This window comes from Numenius arquata, chromosome 3 (assembly GCF_964106895.1).
Source record: "Numenius arquata chromosome 3, bNumArq3.hap1.1, whole genome shotgun sequence".
NCBI lineage: Eukaryota > Metazoa > Chordata > Aves > Charadriiformes > Scolopacidae > Numenius > Numenius arquata.
Window position 1 is genome coordinate 59,474,349 of NC_133578.1, and position 19,282 is coordinate 59,493,630.

Genomic DNA, 19,282 nt, shown 5'->3' on the forward strand with positions numbered 1-19,282 from the left:
TTTAGAAGGTAGATCTCATCTCTGTGTGCTCATTGGCTCTTGTGGACTGGGCATGAACCTAAACCTCGATTAAGGGACAACAAAACTAAGCTTGTAGATGACTTCTGTGCTGCAACGGTTGTATTAGCTCCTGCAACTTCTAGAGAAACTGCAGAGGTTGCTCTCATTATGGCACCTATTTCATGAGTATTTCATACTTTGCTGTGGATCCTGCATCTGCTTAATACCTTCACCTGACTCCCGATACCCACTATGTGTATGGTATCCCATTGCTTCTCCTCAAACAACGAAATTCTCCCCCCTCCAGAGTCTAATAACCTCTTTCTCGTGCAAATGGAGTAGAACATGGGGATAAGAAAGGGGGTCAAGATGAAGCTTGTTATAGGAATGTCATCCTAAATTTGTTCAATATTTCACTTCCTTAGCCTTTTCAGTTTTTTCTTAATGTCTTCGACTTTTGTTCTTCCAATGCAAAACCAAATCTTATATTCAAAACAACATGGTATTTTTCACTAAAACTTTATTATTATACATTAGCAAGGACATAAGATTCATAGACAATGTTTGAATCACTGTTTTACTTTGATGGACTCATTATTTCCCATCTCACCCACCATAATCCAGGTCTGGAAGCAGGTTTCAGAGCTCCTTGAGAGACTCCATATTATGAATTCTGCCTTTTGTATACAATAATTATCTCAGTCTGTTCAAGTAATTAAAACTCCAGCTGGAAAAGCAAATACACAATGTGGCAAATAATAAAAAAAGAGAGGCTTAATACTACATTTTTGAAGTAGTCTATTTGCTATACAAGGCTAAATAAAAGTCAAAACCAAAAGTCATCTGCTCCACTGCTCCTTGTACTTGCTCTCTCTCTGCTTTTTAACCGTAACATGTCCATGACACTGCGTGCATATATGTCTCGCAAATTAACATTGATGTTCGAATCGCTGGACGAGTTCTTCGTGAGTTTCTTTAAAGCTTCACGCTGCCGAAGGGCAGCTTCTTTTATCTTCAGTGTAAAGTAACAGGCTGAAAAACGGTCATTTATTATAGCTATTGGCAAAGCCAAAACCAGGATTCCTGATAGTATACAAATAAAGGCCACTACCTTACCAATGGTAGTGTCTGGTCTAATGTCACCATAACCAACAGTTGTCATGGAGGTTGTTGCCCACCACCAAGCACCAGGTACGCTTGTGAAAGTTGTGCCCGGCACACCTTGCTCCACAAAGTACTCCACGGTGGAAAATATAGAGATTCCTACAGAGAGAAAAAGCAGCAAAAGGCCAACCTCCTCGTAGCACTGTGCGATAGTCATCCCAAGAGACCGTAAGCCTGAAAGACAAAAAATGCTGTCAGTAGTCTGATTCACGTAGCTGCTGTAACAACTTTGCAAAAGATATCTTATTTGAAACCTGACTGCCTTATTTTTCTTTGACTGCTAGTGAACATGCCTTAAGAAAAAGGGGTGCTGCTCTCAACACTACTGGGAAAATGTGATTTAAAGAAATGGATTAAAATGTTAGACTGAACCACTGTCATCATCTCTGTTTTCTTAATACAGAGCACAGAAATTTGCCTCATTGCTTATTGTTTGAATTATGTACGCATATGATTTAGAAAAACTAACCAATCTTGATTTAGTAATTGGCTATAACAAAAGATCTAGCACAATTTTTAATAAGTTATCTAAACAACCATTGTTGTGGTTTAACCCCCCCCCCCCAGCAATCAGGACCATGCACCTGCTTGCTCACGCCCCACTTTGGTCCCTTTGGACAAAGCAACCCTTAGTTACCAAATCTGTGTTCCTGGGGGGGTGCTTAGAGCCCAGTTCAGTCACTCAGTAACTTTTACTTTGCTCAGGACTGTTTTCAATCCTTTCATAGCTATCATAGTCCTTCCAACCCCTCTTTCTCCACCAAAACCTATCAATGTCTTTACCTATAGACATCAAAACAAACACAGTATTCCAGCAGCAGCTGCATTTGTGCCAAAACTGGAGATAGCAAAGCCTCCCAATGCAAATATGACATTTTCCTGTTAATTTACCGGCGTACTGCATCAGTCCTATTGCCAGTGAGCTGCACAGGGAGTTTGTGTGCAGTTGACTGCTCTCCATAGCCCCCCACATTCCTTTTAGAGCTGCTGCCCCAAGGCTGGACTGCCCAACAAAGCAAGCAGGAAAGTAAATCCAATAACAGTGCAATGGATAAATATTGCACACATAAAAAAGAAGGAAGATAACAGGGTACAAACTCAGCTAAGACACATGGGAGACTGAAATTATCTTTTGAGTCACAAGTGATTTTTGACTGGTTTTTAATACTGTTCTTCAAAAATGTACTATGCTTTCTTTAATAAATGAGAAAAACACAGTGCTTATGAATTACCCTTCATGGGGTACACTTACATCTAAACCAGTGTTTATAAAGTAGCTTATTGGAGCTCTGCCTCTGCTTGCAGCCTTCATATGCTCATTAGGGTAACAAGCAATTTGATTTGCTTTTCTTTCCTCAATCTCAAACTACAAGATGTTAAAATTTCTTCTTGCTTTGGCTCTTTCTTTTCCCCTTCATGTCTAATGGGTTTTAAAGTTTTTATTTATGTACAGCAAACAGTGGAAGTACACACTAGAGTTTGTAGGGAGTATTTCCTTTTTCAATGTTTTCTTCTATGAACTCCATTTAAGGATTTGTCCACATCCAGGTTTTATATTACTATAACTATGATCTGTTGGTTAGAATGTTTATTACAAAGATATAGTTTAAATCTACACACAAGGGGAATACGATATATTATGATATATCAGTGTAGTCTTTTCTCTGTTAATATGACTGCCTTCACACTTTGAAAATGCACTAAGACAAGCAGTGTGAAAGCTGCGTTAAGACAATTGCAAGGATCCAGATCAAACTTTCATCTTCCAAGGAAGTTACTATCATCAACTGCCCTGTAAAACCCCCTACTGAACAAGGTAGAAGAATAAGTCCTTTTGGGTTACCTAGGAAGAAGGAACTCCAATTTAAAATTACTTCTATAGCATTTATTTTCAAAGTATAAATGAGTACAGTAAAAGCCAGGGTCTGCCCCCTGCAATGGATCCTGAGAACACTATAGCTGAAAAACAGTGCAACTCTTGTGTAAACCAGGTCAAAATAAGGAGGAACAGGGCAGTGACTGCTATCTCTTTGTATCACTTTGATAATACCTTCAGTGAAATATTTTTCTGATGTTTAATTATTCTGACTGTTAAGCAGAATAATTAAAGGAGTTAATTGTCTGTTAACAGTCAGACTGTTAAGGAGTCTGACTTTTTTTTAGTATTCATAGTTCTATTATCCTCATCTAAAACAAAGGTATACTGAAAAACTGAAGAAGGTGCAGAAGAGTGTAAGAGATGATTCAGTGTCTGGAAAAACAGAGTGCAAGCTGTCTCAGTTACCAAAAAGGAAAACAGGTATTGAAGAGTTATCTCGGTTATCATAAGGGAGAATAATAACTAAAAACCCCTTTAATTTGTTAAAGTCAAAGCAAAAAAACCTTCCCACCAACAACCACCATCCCACCCCCCTCCCAAAACTACAACAGCACCTGGACCTTGAAATGGAAAAAAAAAAAAAATCAAATTAATTTTGGGGGGTACATAATCACTATGATGAATTATCTGTGAAACGATGATTCTCCATCTCTTCATTTCTTCAGATGAAGTCAGAAGACATTTTTAGATGAATCTATGAATCAGACAACTTCCTGGACTGCACAGTTGAATCTAAATGTGAATTAGTTGGTATATTCAAAATAATAATATATTCTGCTATATTATATTGTAACTTTTTAAAATGTCTCTGAGCCCTAGCACACAGTCAAGCTAAAGGCTGTTCCAGCACAGACACCTCAGCAAGTCTTATGATATCTCATGACAACTCCTTGCCAGGAGCTGTAACAGCTTGGTTACTCGTGCTGGAAGGTGCTGAGTTGCTGTACCAGCACTGGCATGGGGCAGGCGAGCAGCCCCAGCCCTGGGGCCAGCAGGAAGAAGGGGAGGCGTTTCTGCCACGTGGGTCAAGTTCCATCTCTCTAGTGCCCCCAGGGACGTGGCAATACAAGCTGATGTTTGGGACCTCCAGTTTACACACAGCATTTAAATCATCCTAAACTTTTGGCACTAGAAGTGCTGAAGTTTCACTTTTTCATGTACCCAGAGGCATCTCATCCTGACACATGCTACAGCCTTCTCTTAGACATATGCCTATTGCCATCAGAAGAAAGATGCTCACACCCTGCTTCTCCTCAAGGAGTCAATCTGTAAATGCTTCTGAGAAGAGGACCAGCAAGGCTTCACACAAAACATGGCCCCAGAAGGAAGGCAACAGCTGGGGAGCATCAGAGAACGTGAGAAATGTAGGTTCAGTTCTCACCTATTCTTGCAGCCACTAAAATCCATAATTTTGATATCTCAGAAGAGTGGTCTCACCTTGTAGTTATACATTTTCTGCGTAGAGGTACTACTGATTTCTCGGTTGCTCCTTGAAGAAGTATATTCTCATTGCTCCTTGAAGAAGTATAGCACTTAGCTAAGTGATTACACAGCCACTCCAGTCTAGCTCCAGTGTTTCTCGGCATCGCACCCCTCCTATTAGCTTGGTTCAGCTTTCAAATGGGAAGAAATGAGTCTTCCTTTTTTTTTTTTTTTTTCTGTCCCTTCCCCACAAAAACGGTTAATCTGTCATGTCTTTAAAATAAAGTGAAAAAAAGAATTGGTGTTATGTTTTTTCCTAACTTATTTCTGCCCCTGACAGCAGAGCCAGGCTGCTGCTGGGATCCCAGCTCTGCTCTGGGTCTGTAGAGATGCTCTCCTTGTGATCACCCCTCTGCAGTGAAAGAGGCGTTGCTGCCTGCAGCCATGAATTTTCTCGTCTCTTCTGATCTCACATTCCTCTTGCCACACAAAGCAGGTGAGCAGCGCATGAAGCCTTGTCTGCTCTGAGAGTGCAGGAGGAAGAGAAAAGCTTCGTTGGGAGGTAGCTTCGAGCTGCCAGATCCAGGGCAAGAGAGCAGAATTGTTGTGAGTGACATCCCTAAACACTGATATTTTTTAGGACTGCCTAGGTATGTGAAGGAAGGATGGTCTCTGTGTATGGTACTTATGGGGTTCATCTTATATTTGCGGCTGTGGTTAAGGATGTGCTTAGTCGCACCTTAACAAAACCCTCTTCTGCTACATACCGCTAGTAGTCAGAAACAGGGCTTCAGATCTGCAAGCGTATGTTTTGTTTCTGTTTTGATTTATTTGGGCTACGTTTTGTCTTAGTAGCAGCATCTCTTCTGACAGACAATCAAAACAGTAACTTTCTACATTTAAATTATACTGATTTGATATAGTGTGCTGGGCCTAAGTGGGCAGCAACTCTGAACCACCAAAGAAGCAAACACAGTGATGGTAATGCTGTTCTGGATGGTTTAAGTAGACATTTATATTGCTTCTTGTATTTTGAAACTGTACTTTGGTTTTGGTAGCAAGATGATAGCTTACTTCCAGATTAGGAGACTAGATTTTGATATAATTAATACACTTCTACTTAACGTGGAATTCCTAAACTCTTAATGCCACTTAATATTGTGATATAACTGTGGTAATACTTTAATGAATTTAAGAATAAATAAACACAGAAGTTTAGATCATCCCTGAAAGTTAATATATATGAAGTTAACAGTTATTACACAAGTGTTTGAAACATCTGGTTTCAAGTTGATAGAAAGAGCCTTAGAACTGAGTTTCATGGATTCATTTTGTAACAGTAAAATGTGATAAAATGGAAACTTTATAACTAGAATCAACATATTTCTGGATAACTGCTTTGTTATTCAGCATAAAAGTGCCTTGATGAGTTAAAATCTTTTTCTTATTTTCAAAATACAATTAGAGAGGAATGTATTGACATTACAGCTACCACCAAAAGGAGGTAGCAGCCTTTCTTGCAAAAAAAAAAGAAAAAAGACAACCCCAAAACAACCCACCAAACCCTGCAAAAGTTATAATGAAGCAAAACAAACCCATCGACAGACTGAATCACTATAAGTTCCATTTCAACTGCTTTCTAAGGGACAGTTATGCATCAGCATAGGCATAATCTAGGGTAGGTGAGTAAGATTAAAATACTTCCCAAACCACTATGATTATGCTCAGTAGCCTTAAAACTACTCCCTGCCATTGGCAGGCAGGTTCATTACCCTTCAGTGGGAACAAAAATAGAGAGACATATTCTGCTGCTGTGACCACACTGTAATGCCTGCTGGAGAGCGGCCAGTTCACAAAGACGGTGAAGAAGTCTCTCCAAAAAAGAAAAGCACCGACCCATTCCTGCTCCATGGCAGAAAGTCCTGGAAGGGTACATTGAGTGCCATGTAAGAACAACCATCACCATTTTCAGAATAGGCTAATATTGCAGGACAAAGAACATGATTTACTATCAGGATCCAAGTTTTCAAAGCTCTACGTGTTGGCTGAACATTTCTCCTGTCAAATTCAGTGCCATATTCAGCACTGATTTAAGTGGGAACATAATTAAATCGCTTTGAAAATGCCAAGCACTGGACAACATCCTGGCATGGAGAGGGTGCGGTGGGAGTGTGGCTTTTCCTCTTTCATATATCAAGGCAGGCACATGTCATGAAGTAGTAATAAAAATGGGGTAAACACATGGAGAAATGCAACACCTTCCAATTATTTCCAGCTTCCTCTGATAAAATCCCACTGGAAAACGTTACCTTTTATGCCTTCCCTTCACTAGTCAGAAAGAGTGAACAAAAACGTTCTCAGAAATGCATTTCACCTTGCACCCTGGCCTGCTTGCTGTTCGTTCATCTGTCTGCTGATCTGTCAGAAGTGCTTGGACACCGAGGGCCGCACACCGATGGGTGAATGCTGACTGAATCTGACACTGCTGCTCTGAGCTGCACCTGGGGCCATTCAGTAAACAGCCCCCAGCTGTGCCCCGCATACCACATAGATATCAATGTAAACAGGGCCAGAGAACCCCTCAGCCCACTGCCCTGTATGATTCAGTTTTAACAGTTTTCTTGAAACATTCTCCATCCTGGTTGTTTTCAGGATCTATGATGTAGACAAAATCACGATATATTTCTTTGTTTTTAAGAAAATAAATTGTGACAGGTATTATAAGCTCTCATTAATCGGCTTTTGATAATACAAAAAGTGTGGGTCAATGATCTCTGCATCTTCTCTTGCTCTATCCCTAACCAAATCAACTCAAATATACATTTGTAAATTCATGACATTGTGAATGAATGGTGGATGATTTACAGTATGCAATTTTGGGGGCTGTTTTTGTAAATATTCTGTGCCAACAATATACACTGGCTTTATGAAGAACTAAAATTTATTGGAGAAGGCCCCTGCCACTCGATTACCAATGTCCAAAAGTAAGATTTTCACAAGCCATTACTGCTAACACTAGATTGGGTAAAAAGCAGAAATGCACACAAAATGAGGGACTGTGCCCAGGAACAACTGTTGTAGGCAGCAAAAACGGGAAGTACCACAGCCATGGCCAAAAGTACCTGTTGAATGTCTTCCCAGCTTCAGCATCCGCAGGGCTCTGAGCAGTCTCAGCACTTGGACAATGCGCCCCACATTCTCCAGTTCTTGGGAGCTCTCCCCACCACACAGGCTCTCTACCAGCAAGGTGATGTAGAAAGGTAAAATAGCAAGAAGGTCTATGATGTTTGCCACACTCCTTAGGAAGCGACACCGATCCCGTGCACACAGGAACCTCAGAACAAACTCCACAGTGAACCATGCAATGCACAGGTACTCTAGGGCATCCAGAAGCGGTGGTGCCAGCCAGCTTAGCTCTACCGAAATCAAAGCCATATTGGCAATGGACACAACAACAAAAGCCATGGACAGAGTGCCAAAAGTCCTGGCTGCTGCAGAGGAGCCAGGCTTTTCCAAAACTTCCCACAGTTTCTGTCTGACACTAGGACAGAGGCTTCCAGAAAAGTCCTCTTCTTCATCTTGGGCATCCAGTTCTTCTGCATCCTTCTTGATGTCTAAGGCTTCACTCAGCTCTTTCCTCCTGAAGTACCTGCCCAGAAAACCCCCAAAAAGATTTTTAATACCAGTATGCACATGTTTTTCTTATCCTCTACCATGTGAGGCATAAGAACACACATTAAAGTATACCTTACTTGAGGCTCAGAAAACCCCAATGTCAAGCATATGGTTGATGATTTTATTAATTGAGACCCTGTAACATGTTTCCATTGGCCTGATATTTCTATTCCCTTGTTACACATCAGTGACAGTTTGTATGTGCAGAGTAATTTTATTCTGATAGCGTGTTATTTACACAGATCGTGTTGACTACAGTAGGATCTGCTGCATGACTAACATGCATTCTTGTAAGCAATCCTGGCACAATCAGACCCTCTGTTTCTAAATTGTCCTTCATTTTATTAATCGTATTGCATTTTCATTACACTGGTGTGTATCTGCAATACTAAAAGGGAAGGTGTAATAAAACCCATGCAGTTCATGGATGTAATTCTGATCAATACACGCTATGATAACTAGGTACCTTTCTTTAAATATATAATTCCTCACACAACAACGTGCACAAGCATCTGTGCCGAGTAAAACTTACAGATTGTAAATGCATAGTCGAGTGTTTTGTTAGAGCAAGAGTACATTTACAGAACAATTTCATGAAACAAAAACATTCCCAAAATACACTAAAAAAATCCTTGTCTTTTGTATCTGTATTTCTTGACTGCTGCAAATCTCAAGTCTCAGACAAAGACAAAGAGATATGCAATTTTGCCTTTATTTGATACACAGTTACCCTTGCATACGCCAAAGCCTTCTGTAGCTCCTGGTACCAGCAACAAAGTAGGAGCTCTCAGTTAAACCTACCAGGGAAGAAAGAAAGGGATAAAAACTAGGATCCAACTCTCTCAGCTGCGGAACTCGACCATGCCAGTATAGAATAACTTCAGTATCCTTTTGAGGTAGGGTTGCTTCTTTGTTTCTTTCTAATAATTTTGACACAACCCCTTTAGATAAATAGCAATTATGCTCTTTAGATAATTCATTTCTTCAATACTAACAAGCAAACCAGTAACACTAAAAATGGTGGTGGGGGGGAAAAATTAACTGCAAATAGCATTAACAGAAATGTCCTGGGGGTGGTTCAGTCAAAACCCACCCTGTTCCTAAGCTGCCTGTTACAATTTGTCTCCAGTGAGCCATATTCCCCCTGTTGCTGCCCCCTCCCTGTAAGCTGCTACATCCATGTGCCACGCTTCCCATCACGGCTCCTCCTGGAGCCATGCCACCCACACTCAGCCTGGCTGGTGACCACCTCTCCTTCTGCCTCTCCAGCTTGGATCTGGAAATCCTCCAGAATGAAAAGTGCCAGGTGGGGAAGCTCCAAACACTCCCAGCATCATGCCTGACTCCACATCCAATCCCTCTAAGTAAGATAAGTCCAAACTAGATGACTGAGGACATCTCTCCTTTTTTATCTTTGTCATTGTCCCCTTCAAATATGTTGAGTTCCAGGGCCAGTCCGAAGCTGGTACAGGACAACCCAGACCCTGCTCCTGTCAAGGTCTCACTATCTTACCCCCACTGCCAACCTGTCCCTCAACAGGTCAACGGTGACCTCACCCAAAACTTTTCCTGCCATTTCCTACACCCATCCACCACTAGAGCAGGATTCAGGGCTGACCTCTTCCAGAACACTTTTCCCAATGCTCTGCCACCTCATCTACCCCCACTGCTGGATGTCTCACCTGAGCATCCCTGTACGCAAGTCAATGCTTAGCACACCCAGCCCACAAGCCTGTGTGCTGCATCTTCCTACAACTCACCGGTCTCTGCAGCAGGAATCGATGCTTAGCTCATCCAAACCCCAGTACTGGATCTCCTGCAGGAAGGAGAGTGCACAAAGCTGCTCCATCACATGTAGCCTCCCTGTTTGGTAGTAATTCAGGATGTAGTGAAATGCCTGTGAGCTCCGGTCAAAAAAATATTCATTCTCCACCAGGTTGGCATCATCGCAAAGCTCAAGAAGGCCAGGGGCCACATCCCGGGCAGCAGAGACCACTACGGCCAGTTTGCCAAGACGGGTGTCAGGGTAGCAAGACAAAGTTTGCTGGGACATCACAAAGCGACTGCCTCCTACATTGATAGTAAAGCAGTCCAAGGAGGGAATGACCTTCTGCAGCAGGGGCCCCTGCTCTTCCTCACTGGAGAAAACACTGGAGTCCAGGGAGCCCAGGGATGTGCTACTCCCTGGTTCCTCCAGGGATGCTTGGGAAGAAAGAGACACGCAGCAGGGAGGCGACTTCATCCTGTAGCTGCCAACAGCAGCCCACACTCTGCTGGATCGAAAACACAACAAAGCTGCAGAGAAGACTGCCCCGCCGGGGGGGTGGCCGGGCCAACCTAGAAACGTATCACTTTGCTTTGGCTACCGTCCCAGGGGCACCTCAGCGTCCCCGCTTCCTCGGAGCGACGCCTCCATCTGAGACGGCGGTCAGGCTGGCCGTTGAACAGCCCCACACCGCCTACACCTGCGGGGATACAGAAGGAACAATGGTACCTGAGACGGCTTCATCTCATGCTGTCCGCGCCGGCAGCCCTCGGCGAGCGCCCGGCACCATCTGCCCTCCGCTTCGGCGCTTACCTCCAGCCGCTGGGTCGAGGCGGGGAGGAAACCAACCAGGACAGCACGACACCGAGCACAGCCCGGGGCCGCCCCGCCGCGCCCCGACGGCATCCCGAGGGGCTGCGCCGCGCCCCTCCCCGGCCCCTCGGTCCCGGGGTACCCTCCCCCGCGATCACGCTTCGCCCGGAGCCGCTGCCGAAGTTGCCCCCCTTCACCTGCCGCCGCCGTGGACCGGGGCGTCTCGGCGCGGCTGCCTCCCCCTCGGCCAGCCCGGCCGCCCCCCGCCGCCGCCGCCGCCCCGCCTCACCTGCCCGCCGCCCGCGGCTGGGCGCCGGCTGCCGTCGTCCCCTCGCCGCCAGCCGCTGCCCGCTCCCCCGGCTCCAAACTTCTGGGCAACGCCGGCGCGCCTCCATGGCGGGTCATGTGCTGCGGGAGGCAGGCAGGAGCAGGGGGGGTGGTGGTGGTGGGGGCTGCTCGGACGCGGGGCCGGGCCGGGCCACCGACCTCCCCGCCGCGGGGCCGAGCCGCCACCGCCCCCGGCCCGCCCCGCCCCGAGCGCCGTTGGAGCCCGGCGGCGGCGGGCGGGATGCCCGGGGCAGGAGTGCGGGGCGGGGGCGGTGCGGGACCCGCTGCCGGCCGGCCGGCCGCACTCACAGGCTCCGGGGGCTTCCACCGGCGACAAACCGGACCTGCAAACTTCTCCGAGCGAGTTCTCAGGGGGATTTTGAAGCCGCCCCCCTCCTTTAATATACGTAAAACCAAACGTTTCTAAATAGATAATGTATCCCCACTTACGCTACTCCCACAACCACAAGTCTGAAGTCACTTAAGCAAAACAGTCATTGTAAAGGCCAGTCGATGTACGTGAAAGAGTCTATTTTAACTTAGCTGTAGTCAGTCTGTTTTCTAAAATACTCTGGAATATTTTTGGCACCGTCCTGTGCTGACTTTGTAGCTCCTCAGTAAAACAGTGCCAGAGCTACGTTCACCCTCCTTACTACTTTTCCTCTTCTCCTTTGAAACAGTTATTTCTGACAAATTTAAAATATTCACTTTTGCAAATTTGTGTTTTCTGCCACCTCTTCCTCCTTGCCAGGGCGGGCGGCTGCCTGTCTTGTGGTGGAGCCTGCCAGGAGGGGAAATTCTGTGGCGTGCCAAATACGGCATTGTGTGTTGTGCCACCAGCATTGTGTGTCATGTCATACCACCAGCTTTTGATCCCATATCACTTGTTGCATACAACTGCCTCCCGTTGTGTACCTTTCTCATATTTATTTGACAGAGGTCTCATAATGGTTCATCTTTCAGATACTGGTAATCTGTATTTTACATGAAGATTAACTGAACATTTACTGTACTGCAGTGTTGCAACTCCCGCAGCAATCTCTCTGGTCAGCACTTGCTGGTGTAGAAATCTGCTCCAGGTGACTATTGGCAAAAATGTCCACCGATTGGAGAGAATCCAGAGGAGAACAGCCAGAGCGGTGTTTGGAAGTCATGGCCCAAGAAGAAAAGGTAGAGTGGGATAGCTATGGTGGAGGGGAATGAGTAGTATATGTCTTCAGATATATAATAGGCTGCTCGCAAAGACGAAGGGCATACTCTGTTCTCCTTGGCCTCATTGGACAGGTATAGAAGTAATGGGGTGGAATGGCAGGAAGGACATTTAGGGTAACCATTAGGAATGTTTTGGTGAAGCAGTGGAGGAGGTCATTGGGGACCTTAGTCTCTGTCATTGGTCATCAAAGAACTGACTAGACAAGGATCTGTCAGAAATAGTGGAGGTGTGGCTGGAAGGGTCAGATGACCTCCTGAGACCCTGTCCAGCTCTATAATTCTGTATTTCAAGTGTGTCATAAAGAAAAAATAATCACTTATTTGCATAGAAATTCTACTTTTTATTGTTTAAAGCAATCAAATTGAAAAATAATTTAAGTGAAGGATCACAAAAATGTGAATTCATTTTCCATCAAAACTGCTATCAGCAACTGCTCTTATGAAGCCAACTTTCAGGTATAGCCCATTTTTAGTCCAGGACTGCCATTCAGGAGTGCAGTCCCTCTCATGGATAGCACTTAAGCCATCACTTAATTAAAAGTAATAATTAAAAACTTCATTAAAACCATCAGTAAGACCAATTCATTAAGACCACTAATAAGAAGTAAATACCTCAGCAAGATGCCTTACTGAGTGTAAGAGACTGATAATTGTTCGGTCATAAAACTACTCACTCAACATCTTTTTAGACTCCTCTATCCAGTAGTCATTCTTTCTGTCAGCCGGAAACACTTTTTTAGGCATATTTTCTCTTTTAGAAGGGAGATCTGAATACATTCCCCTCCCATTACCATGTTTCAAAGGACAGGTACTTCCCTTGTGAGTCCAGATCCACTGATGTTTCTAAGAACTCAACTGGCAGTTTTGATATTGTCTTGTCAAAGTGAGTATCTAATTCACAGCATCATTGAAACTGTAGATCACTTGTTTTGAAAATACTCAGGCGTATCCTTTCGAGCACATGTATAAGACTTTGATAGGCCAGGTTCAGTTTTCTGTTTACCTGTTTCCTTTATGGAATAGTGACTACATACATGTCACTTCAAAGTTAATCTTCTTTGTCTGATTATCAAGTGTTTAAACTAGAGTATTCTCTTCAAAGCGTTAGAGGAAAGCCATGTGTTAAGGTTACACTCTCCTTTAGTTTTGTGCACTTAATATTCAGCCTGCACACTCACTTCTTACAGCAGGAAAGCGACATCACCAACAAGCTTCCATAGTGTCCATAACTTCCATAATGTCCATTCACATCACCACGATTAGGCAGAAGATCTGGGCATGATATAGTATCTTATTTCTGAGTCTTGGCTCTCTGCTAGTTGTAAATTTAGATTTTCATTAAATAAAGTTTAGAAAAATGTTCAGAAAATTATTTTCAAATGTACCAATAAAGTAAAGCTGGAACATTTCAAGGAAATGAGAAAAATGTTTTATGAGTAGAAGGGCTCAAAAGTAGAGGATTTATTTTTCTACCACTAGAGACCCAAGAAACAGGGACTACTGGTGCATTTTTCATTTTCTGGAGAACTCTTAAAGGATCAGCTATTCGTTGTTCCTGCTCATTTGTACATGAGGAACCAAAGCAACAACTTTCATAATTTTATCATTCCCTTGGCAAACCCGCTCAGACAACCATATTCTTATGCCACTGGAGCAGTGGCAAAAAATAATATAACAGATATAAAGAAAGAATCATTTGGTCTTACTCACTCTGCCAGTGAAGTGCTGCTGCTGAACAGAACCACGGATATTTCTGAGGTGGTTTGGCGCATGGAATTTACTGTAATGTTGGATAGAACCATGTCTGCATGTTCCACACACGTGGTTCACACCAAAGGGGTTACACAGTCCTGCTTTGTCCTGCCAGGAATGTCTGTAACAACTGAATGGTAGTGACATCTGTCTAAACTACTGCCTTTACCAGTGCTCCAGCTGATATTTCCCTGGTACGATACCACTGACTGAAAAACCAGATTTCATTATTTCAAGAGACAGTACAGAAAAAATTCTGCTGGAATGCTGAAAAATGAGTTGCAACCCAGTATGTCTGTTGTGGGAGTTGAAAAATTTGCTTCAGCAGAAAGCCAGCTGTTACAAAAACCTCTTTTATAATATATTTTCCTGATCTTCTGTACTACTCATGTTGAAAGCTATGATTTTATGGCAATCATGCAGTCACTTTTTCCAGCTGGAATATTGTGATATACAGGAAAAAGCAAGGATGTGCAAGCCCCCAGATTTGTCCTTATCTTTTCAAATAGCTTTGATTATTTTCTCACAGGAATAGAGATTTTAACTGATTGTAAGTTACTGGGATTTCTGACACATTACATTTCCAAATTTTTAAAGTGTTTTGATCTCATCTCTTAGTCTGTATTTGGAATGTAAAACCAGAGCGGCTCTCCTGGACCTTATGTGGTAAAATAGAGGGAAAAGGTTAGGAAAATAGTATCATAGGTAGGACATATCTAGGGAAAACTTTTTAGAGGAACATCTTCATGGCTTCCAGCAGCATGTAGACTTGATAAGGAAGAGGTTGCATGGAGCTTATCATATTTAATGACCTTTCATGATTCTGCAAATTAATTTTTGAACTCATTTCTGTTTCACTGTTAGCAACAATTTATGCACAATCTAACTGTGCACTGGGTGAAAGATACCATACCGTTCTGTTAAACCTTCCTTCATTCTGGTGCTGTGACTGCTGAATAATGGGGTCCCGTTCATGTTGCCAGCACCACCCCTGATTTTACTGATAGCTGCCATACACTAGTTTCTATGGAAGTGGTTAGCTTCAATAACTTATCTTTAAGTTTTTTATATGCATCCAAACTTTTTGAGTATTACATCATATCAAGGGTTAAAATTAATGGATTTTGGCAGTTCCAGTATTTCACCATTTGTCTGTGGCAAGTTTTGGACTCAGTGCAGGCCACTGAGCTTTGAGCTCCTTTGCATTCAACACCAGACATAATCCGTATCATAAACTCAGTTCCCTTGACATAGATCAAGAGTCACTTCCTTAAAAAGACTGTGGTACTGGCTAGATCCTCTGCTGGATCTTCCCCTTTGGTTAGTGTGAAACAGCGCTCGCATGGAGCGGTTGTAGTTCCTTTACAATCTAGTCATCTGAAGCCTGTCCCTCTTTCATATGGTCTGGGAGCTGCTGTAACCTCACTCTTCCAGTAACAGGTGAGAAAAGATGAAACCTAGAAATTCTCTAGACAAGTGTCTGCTGTTTCCTTTGGCAAGTGAAATAAGATCCTATTAGAACAGCTTTATTCCCTCCAGGGATATTCTGCTTTTCTTGTGGAAATGGTCCAGCCGAAACCAGCCAGATCTCACTTTCTTTGAGCTAGCTGCATGGAACAGACAGATAAGAAGAAGACACACAGTTTGGTCCACGTTGTGTGAAAACAGTTTAAGAGAGTATGGAATCAGGGCTATGTTAAGAAAGCTGTTTTCAGTATCTTTGAACACTACCCACTTTCAGTCCCTATTTATTTTCTTGACTTTTACAATGTGGTAGGAAGTAAAAAAAGAGTAGCTGGGGAGGTAGTTCTGTAGAGCAACCTACACATATGAGCAGTTTTATTTTCAAAGTAAGGGCTAACTTTACATCCACCGACTGCATAGGAAAGCAAGTAGCTGTTATCTTCTGCTGAAATTGTATTGGAAATGGACTTTAATACATAAAACTGAGTTTAGTAAGCAGTATGTGCAAGGCACAGCTGAATGCTACTTTTGTTTTTATTAGATTGTGGAAGGGGATTATTAAGAATTTTCAAATTTTAGTTTTAGCTGCATTATGCCAAATACCCCAAAGTTCTCAGAGATGAATAAAAGATATGCAATCAGACCTGACTGTTGACCTACTTAATGGATTTTTTTAGGAGCTATTACTCCATTTTCCTATCACTGAACAGGTACAATGCCAAGGAAGATTACATACAAATAGCAAGAGGGAGAATACTTGTCTCTAAAGAGGGACATGGTTTGTTATTCTGAAGGAAATCTCCAATTACTTAGTATCCAAAATAATGCCTTGTTCACAATAAATTTTAAAATAGATCAAAGAGAGCAAAATCATTCAGCACAGGATGAGATTTAAATCAATCAAACTGAGATTTAAAGCCATATTGTCTGAGATGGAATCAACTGCTCTACAGAAAAGCCTTTTCAGTCCTCATCAAAAGAGACTAAAGTTTTGGACATTAAATGCATGCAACAAGCTATGTACTGCTCCTGCTACTGTTCCTGCCCAGGATTACTTGTTTTATTCAGCAGCTAAACTCACTGCTTGATCAGCCAACTAGCAAAGCTTTTGGTCTTCTTCTTAAGTAAACTTGAAATTACTTAGCCCTCAGTTGAATTCTTCTAATTTGGCAAATGTCAGTTATTTTCTGATAGCAATTCAGGTAGACTTTGCAGCTTTTAAATCCATTTTATATTCATTCTTTCCTGTGGTCTGTTCCAAAGACTAGTTTTTACTGTTTGTGTTTCTTCACTAGTTTCTTCTGTGCAAACTTACCACACAAACTTTTACTTTCCTTTAAGACCACTCACACCTTATTACCCGAGTTATTTCTTTAGCTGTATCTAAACTGAGTTGCAAGTACTTACCTTAGTGCAGTCTAAGCTGCTGGTCTTGAGTCAACACTGCAAGAACCTGGCTGGACCATCTTCTGGGTCTCTCAAGAATTTCAAATGAACATCAATGCTCACTACTCTTCTCCACGGACAGTTGCAACACTCTCATATATAATTTGGCATCATGTTAACAACATGTTAATGTTGTTAATGTTAACAACACCTCAACATGTTTTCTCAAGATGTACCATTTGTTTGCAAATTAAGGAAAGTGTAGTGGGTCTGGCTTGGATGGAATTCATTTTCTTCATGGCAGCCCATATGGTGCTGTATTTTAGATTTGTGACCAAAATGGTGTTGGTAACACACCAATGTTTTAGCTAATGCAGGACAGTACTTATATAGTGTCAAGATCTTCTCTGTTTCCCACTCTGCCCCCCAAGGACTAGGCTGTGGCTGGGAAGGAGGCTGGGAGGGGACACAGCTGGGACAGCTCTGACCCAAACTGAGATACTCCATACCATATGACGTTGTGCTCAGTGGTAAAACTGAGGCAGGGAAAGTCTTTTGACAGTAGTTGGTGCTCAGAGACTGGCTGGGCATCTGTCTGCTGGTGAGAGGTAGTGAGTGATTGCCTTTGCATCACTTTTTTTGGTGTTCTCTTTCTTTTTTTTTTTCTTCTCCTTCTCCTTTCTTTATTAAATTGTCTTTATCCTGAGCTATAAGTGTTTCTTGCCTTTACCATTCCTATTCTCTCCCTCATCCTGCCATGGGGGAATGAGCAAGCATCTGGGTGGGTTCTTAGCTGCCAGCTGGGTCAACCCACCACAGGAAGGGACACTGGTGACTGTATATGATAACACGATGTGCTGCTACAACATCGTACTTGGTTAGTAAAATCAAGTATATGAAATAAGTAATACCCAGTCTTCCCTTCAGAACATAAAAAACCTTATACAGCTGTTACATTTGTTTTTTTACACAGCATTGATTTTCTGATGACTCTTCATTGTTCTCTTATGATGAGAAAAAACACTTCTGTAAGCTACATTTTGTGGAGACACCTCTGTATGTAGGTGAATTCAGAGACAGTCTGAGCAGAAAGATCTTGCAAAGAATTGTGCATATCTTTGTGAACGTTGCTGTCCAACTTCAAGATAATCCTCTATTTAGATAGTTGAATAGCTGGGAAGGGATGAGTTCAAGACAGAAAAATCTAAGGGTGCAGACAGGATGGAACCAGGCATTTTTCATAGAATTATAGAACCATAGAGGGTGCACTCAATTCCACTGTCTATGTCATGTCAAAAAAGATATTGAACAGTACTCATCCCAGTGGTGACCAGTGACAGAACCAGAGGCAATGGCACAAACTGGAAGACATGAAGTTCTGTCTGAACATCAGGAAACACTTTTTTACTGTGAGTCTGTGAGGCTGGAATGGGTTGTCTAGGGAGGTTGTGGAGTCTCCCTCCTTGGAGATACTAAAAAACCATCTAGACACTGTCCTGGGCAGCTGTCCCTGCTTTAGCAGGGTTGGAGCATATATCCTCCACAGGTCCCTTCCAATCTCAACCATTCTGAGTGTAATTTTGAGTATAGTAAATAAATAACAGATAGTAAAAACATTATTAAAAATATATTACAATACCATAGTAAACTGTACAAAAGGAAACAAACAGAACCTTTAATTTTCACATGAAATATGTGGTTGACCCCTTGCTTATAAGTGAAGAATCTCTTGAGGATTCTCAAAAGTGAAGGCTGTTTGAGGAATTTGCTATTAGTTATTTTCTCAATAGCGCATCTTAGCAGAGATGGAAGACAATGTTCTTTTAAATTTTAAACATCTCTCAGGCAATAAAGCTCATATCCTTCAAAGAAATTGGCTCCTGAATCTGTGAATGTTTGTTGTGTTATGCAACATGTCGTGATCTTCTGGTGGCGTACTGGATAACAAAATAATCTTTTTTTGTTAAGTTTTAATTTTGCTTTTATTTTTCCCACTTCTAAAAGGATAGAAAGTATAACAGCCAACAGCAGGAATATCTTCTTTAAAAGTGCTATGATCAGTTCCAAGCTATTAAAAATATTAGTTATACATATAAATCAGTAGCAATATCTGAGCAATAGTTAGTATAGAAAATAATTATTTTAGGCAAAACTAATCATTATTTATTAAGGATTTGTATAACCCCAGCAAAATATCAACGTTGCTGTTACCTCTGGCAACTTTAAAATACTGAGTCATTCATAAAACTTGTTTATTGTAATAAGTTATATATCTGCACTAAAAGAAAAAGATCCAGTCCATCTGTGTACTTAATAATTCCATTTACAGCACTGAACAGGCACAATAATAGCTGCACATCCAATAACACACAGGAGAACCAGAACAAACATGTCTTCACACAGAAAAAAAACATCTTTATGGA

At 42.3% G+C, this 19,282-nt stretch overlaps 1 protein-coding gene across 1 annotated transcript; it reads right to left on the reverse strand.

Moving 5' to 3' along the window:
* Positions 1 to 826: 826 nt before the first annotated feature.
* On the reverse strand, positions 827 to 11,123 carry KCNV1 (potassium voltage-gated channel modifier subfamily V member 1). The gene is made up of 4 exons (XM_074145477.1): positions 11,008 to 11,123; positions 9,901 to 10,413; positions 7,588 to 8,114; positions 827 to 1,338 (listed from the first exon to the last, which is right to left on the reverse strand). The coding sequence occupies exons 1-4, from the start codon at positions 11,121 to 11,123 to the stop codon at positions 827 to 829; spliced, it is 1,668 nt and encodes a 555-aa protein (XP_074001578.1).
* Between the last annotated feature and the right edge of the window lie 8,159 nt (positions 11,124 to 19,282).

What these genes read in the sequence shown, in the direction of transcription:
- KCNV1 (XM_074145477.1), bottom strand. Translation starts at nt 11,123, where the DNA reads ATGACCCGCCATGGAGGCGCGCCGGCGTTGCCCAGAAGTTTGGAGCCG. An exon ending in CAGCCGCGGGCGGCGGGCAG is followed by an intron (nt 10,414 to 11,007) that starts GTGAGGCGGGGC and finishes TTTTCGATCCAG; the next exon opens with CAGAGTGTGGGCTGCTGTTG. An exon ending in GCTGGGAAGACATTCAACAG is followed by an intron (nt 1,339 to 7,587) that starts GTACTTTTGGCC and finishes TTTGTCTTTCAG; the next exon opens with GCTTACGGTCTCTTGGGATG.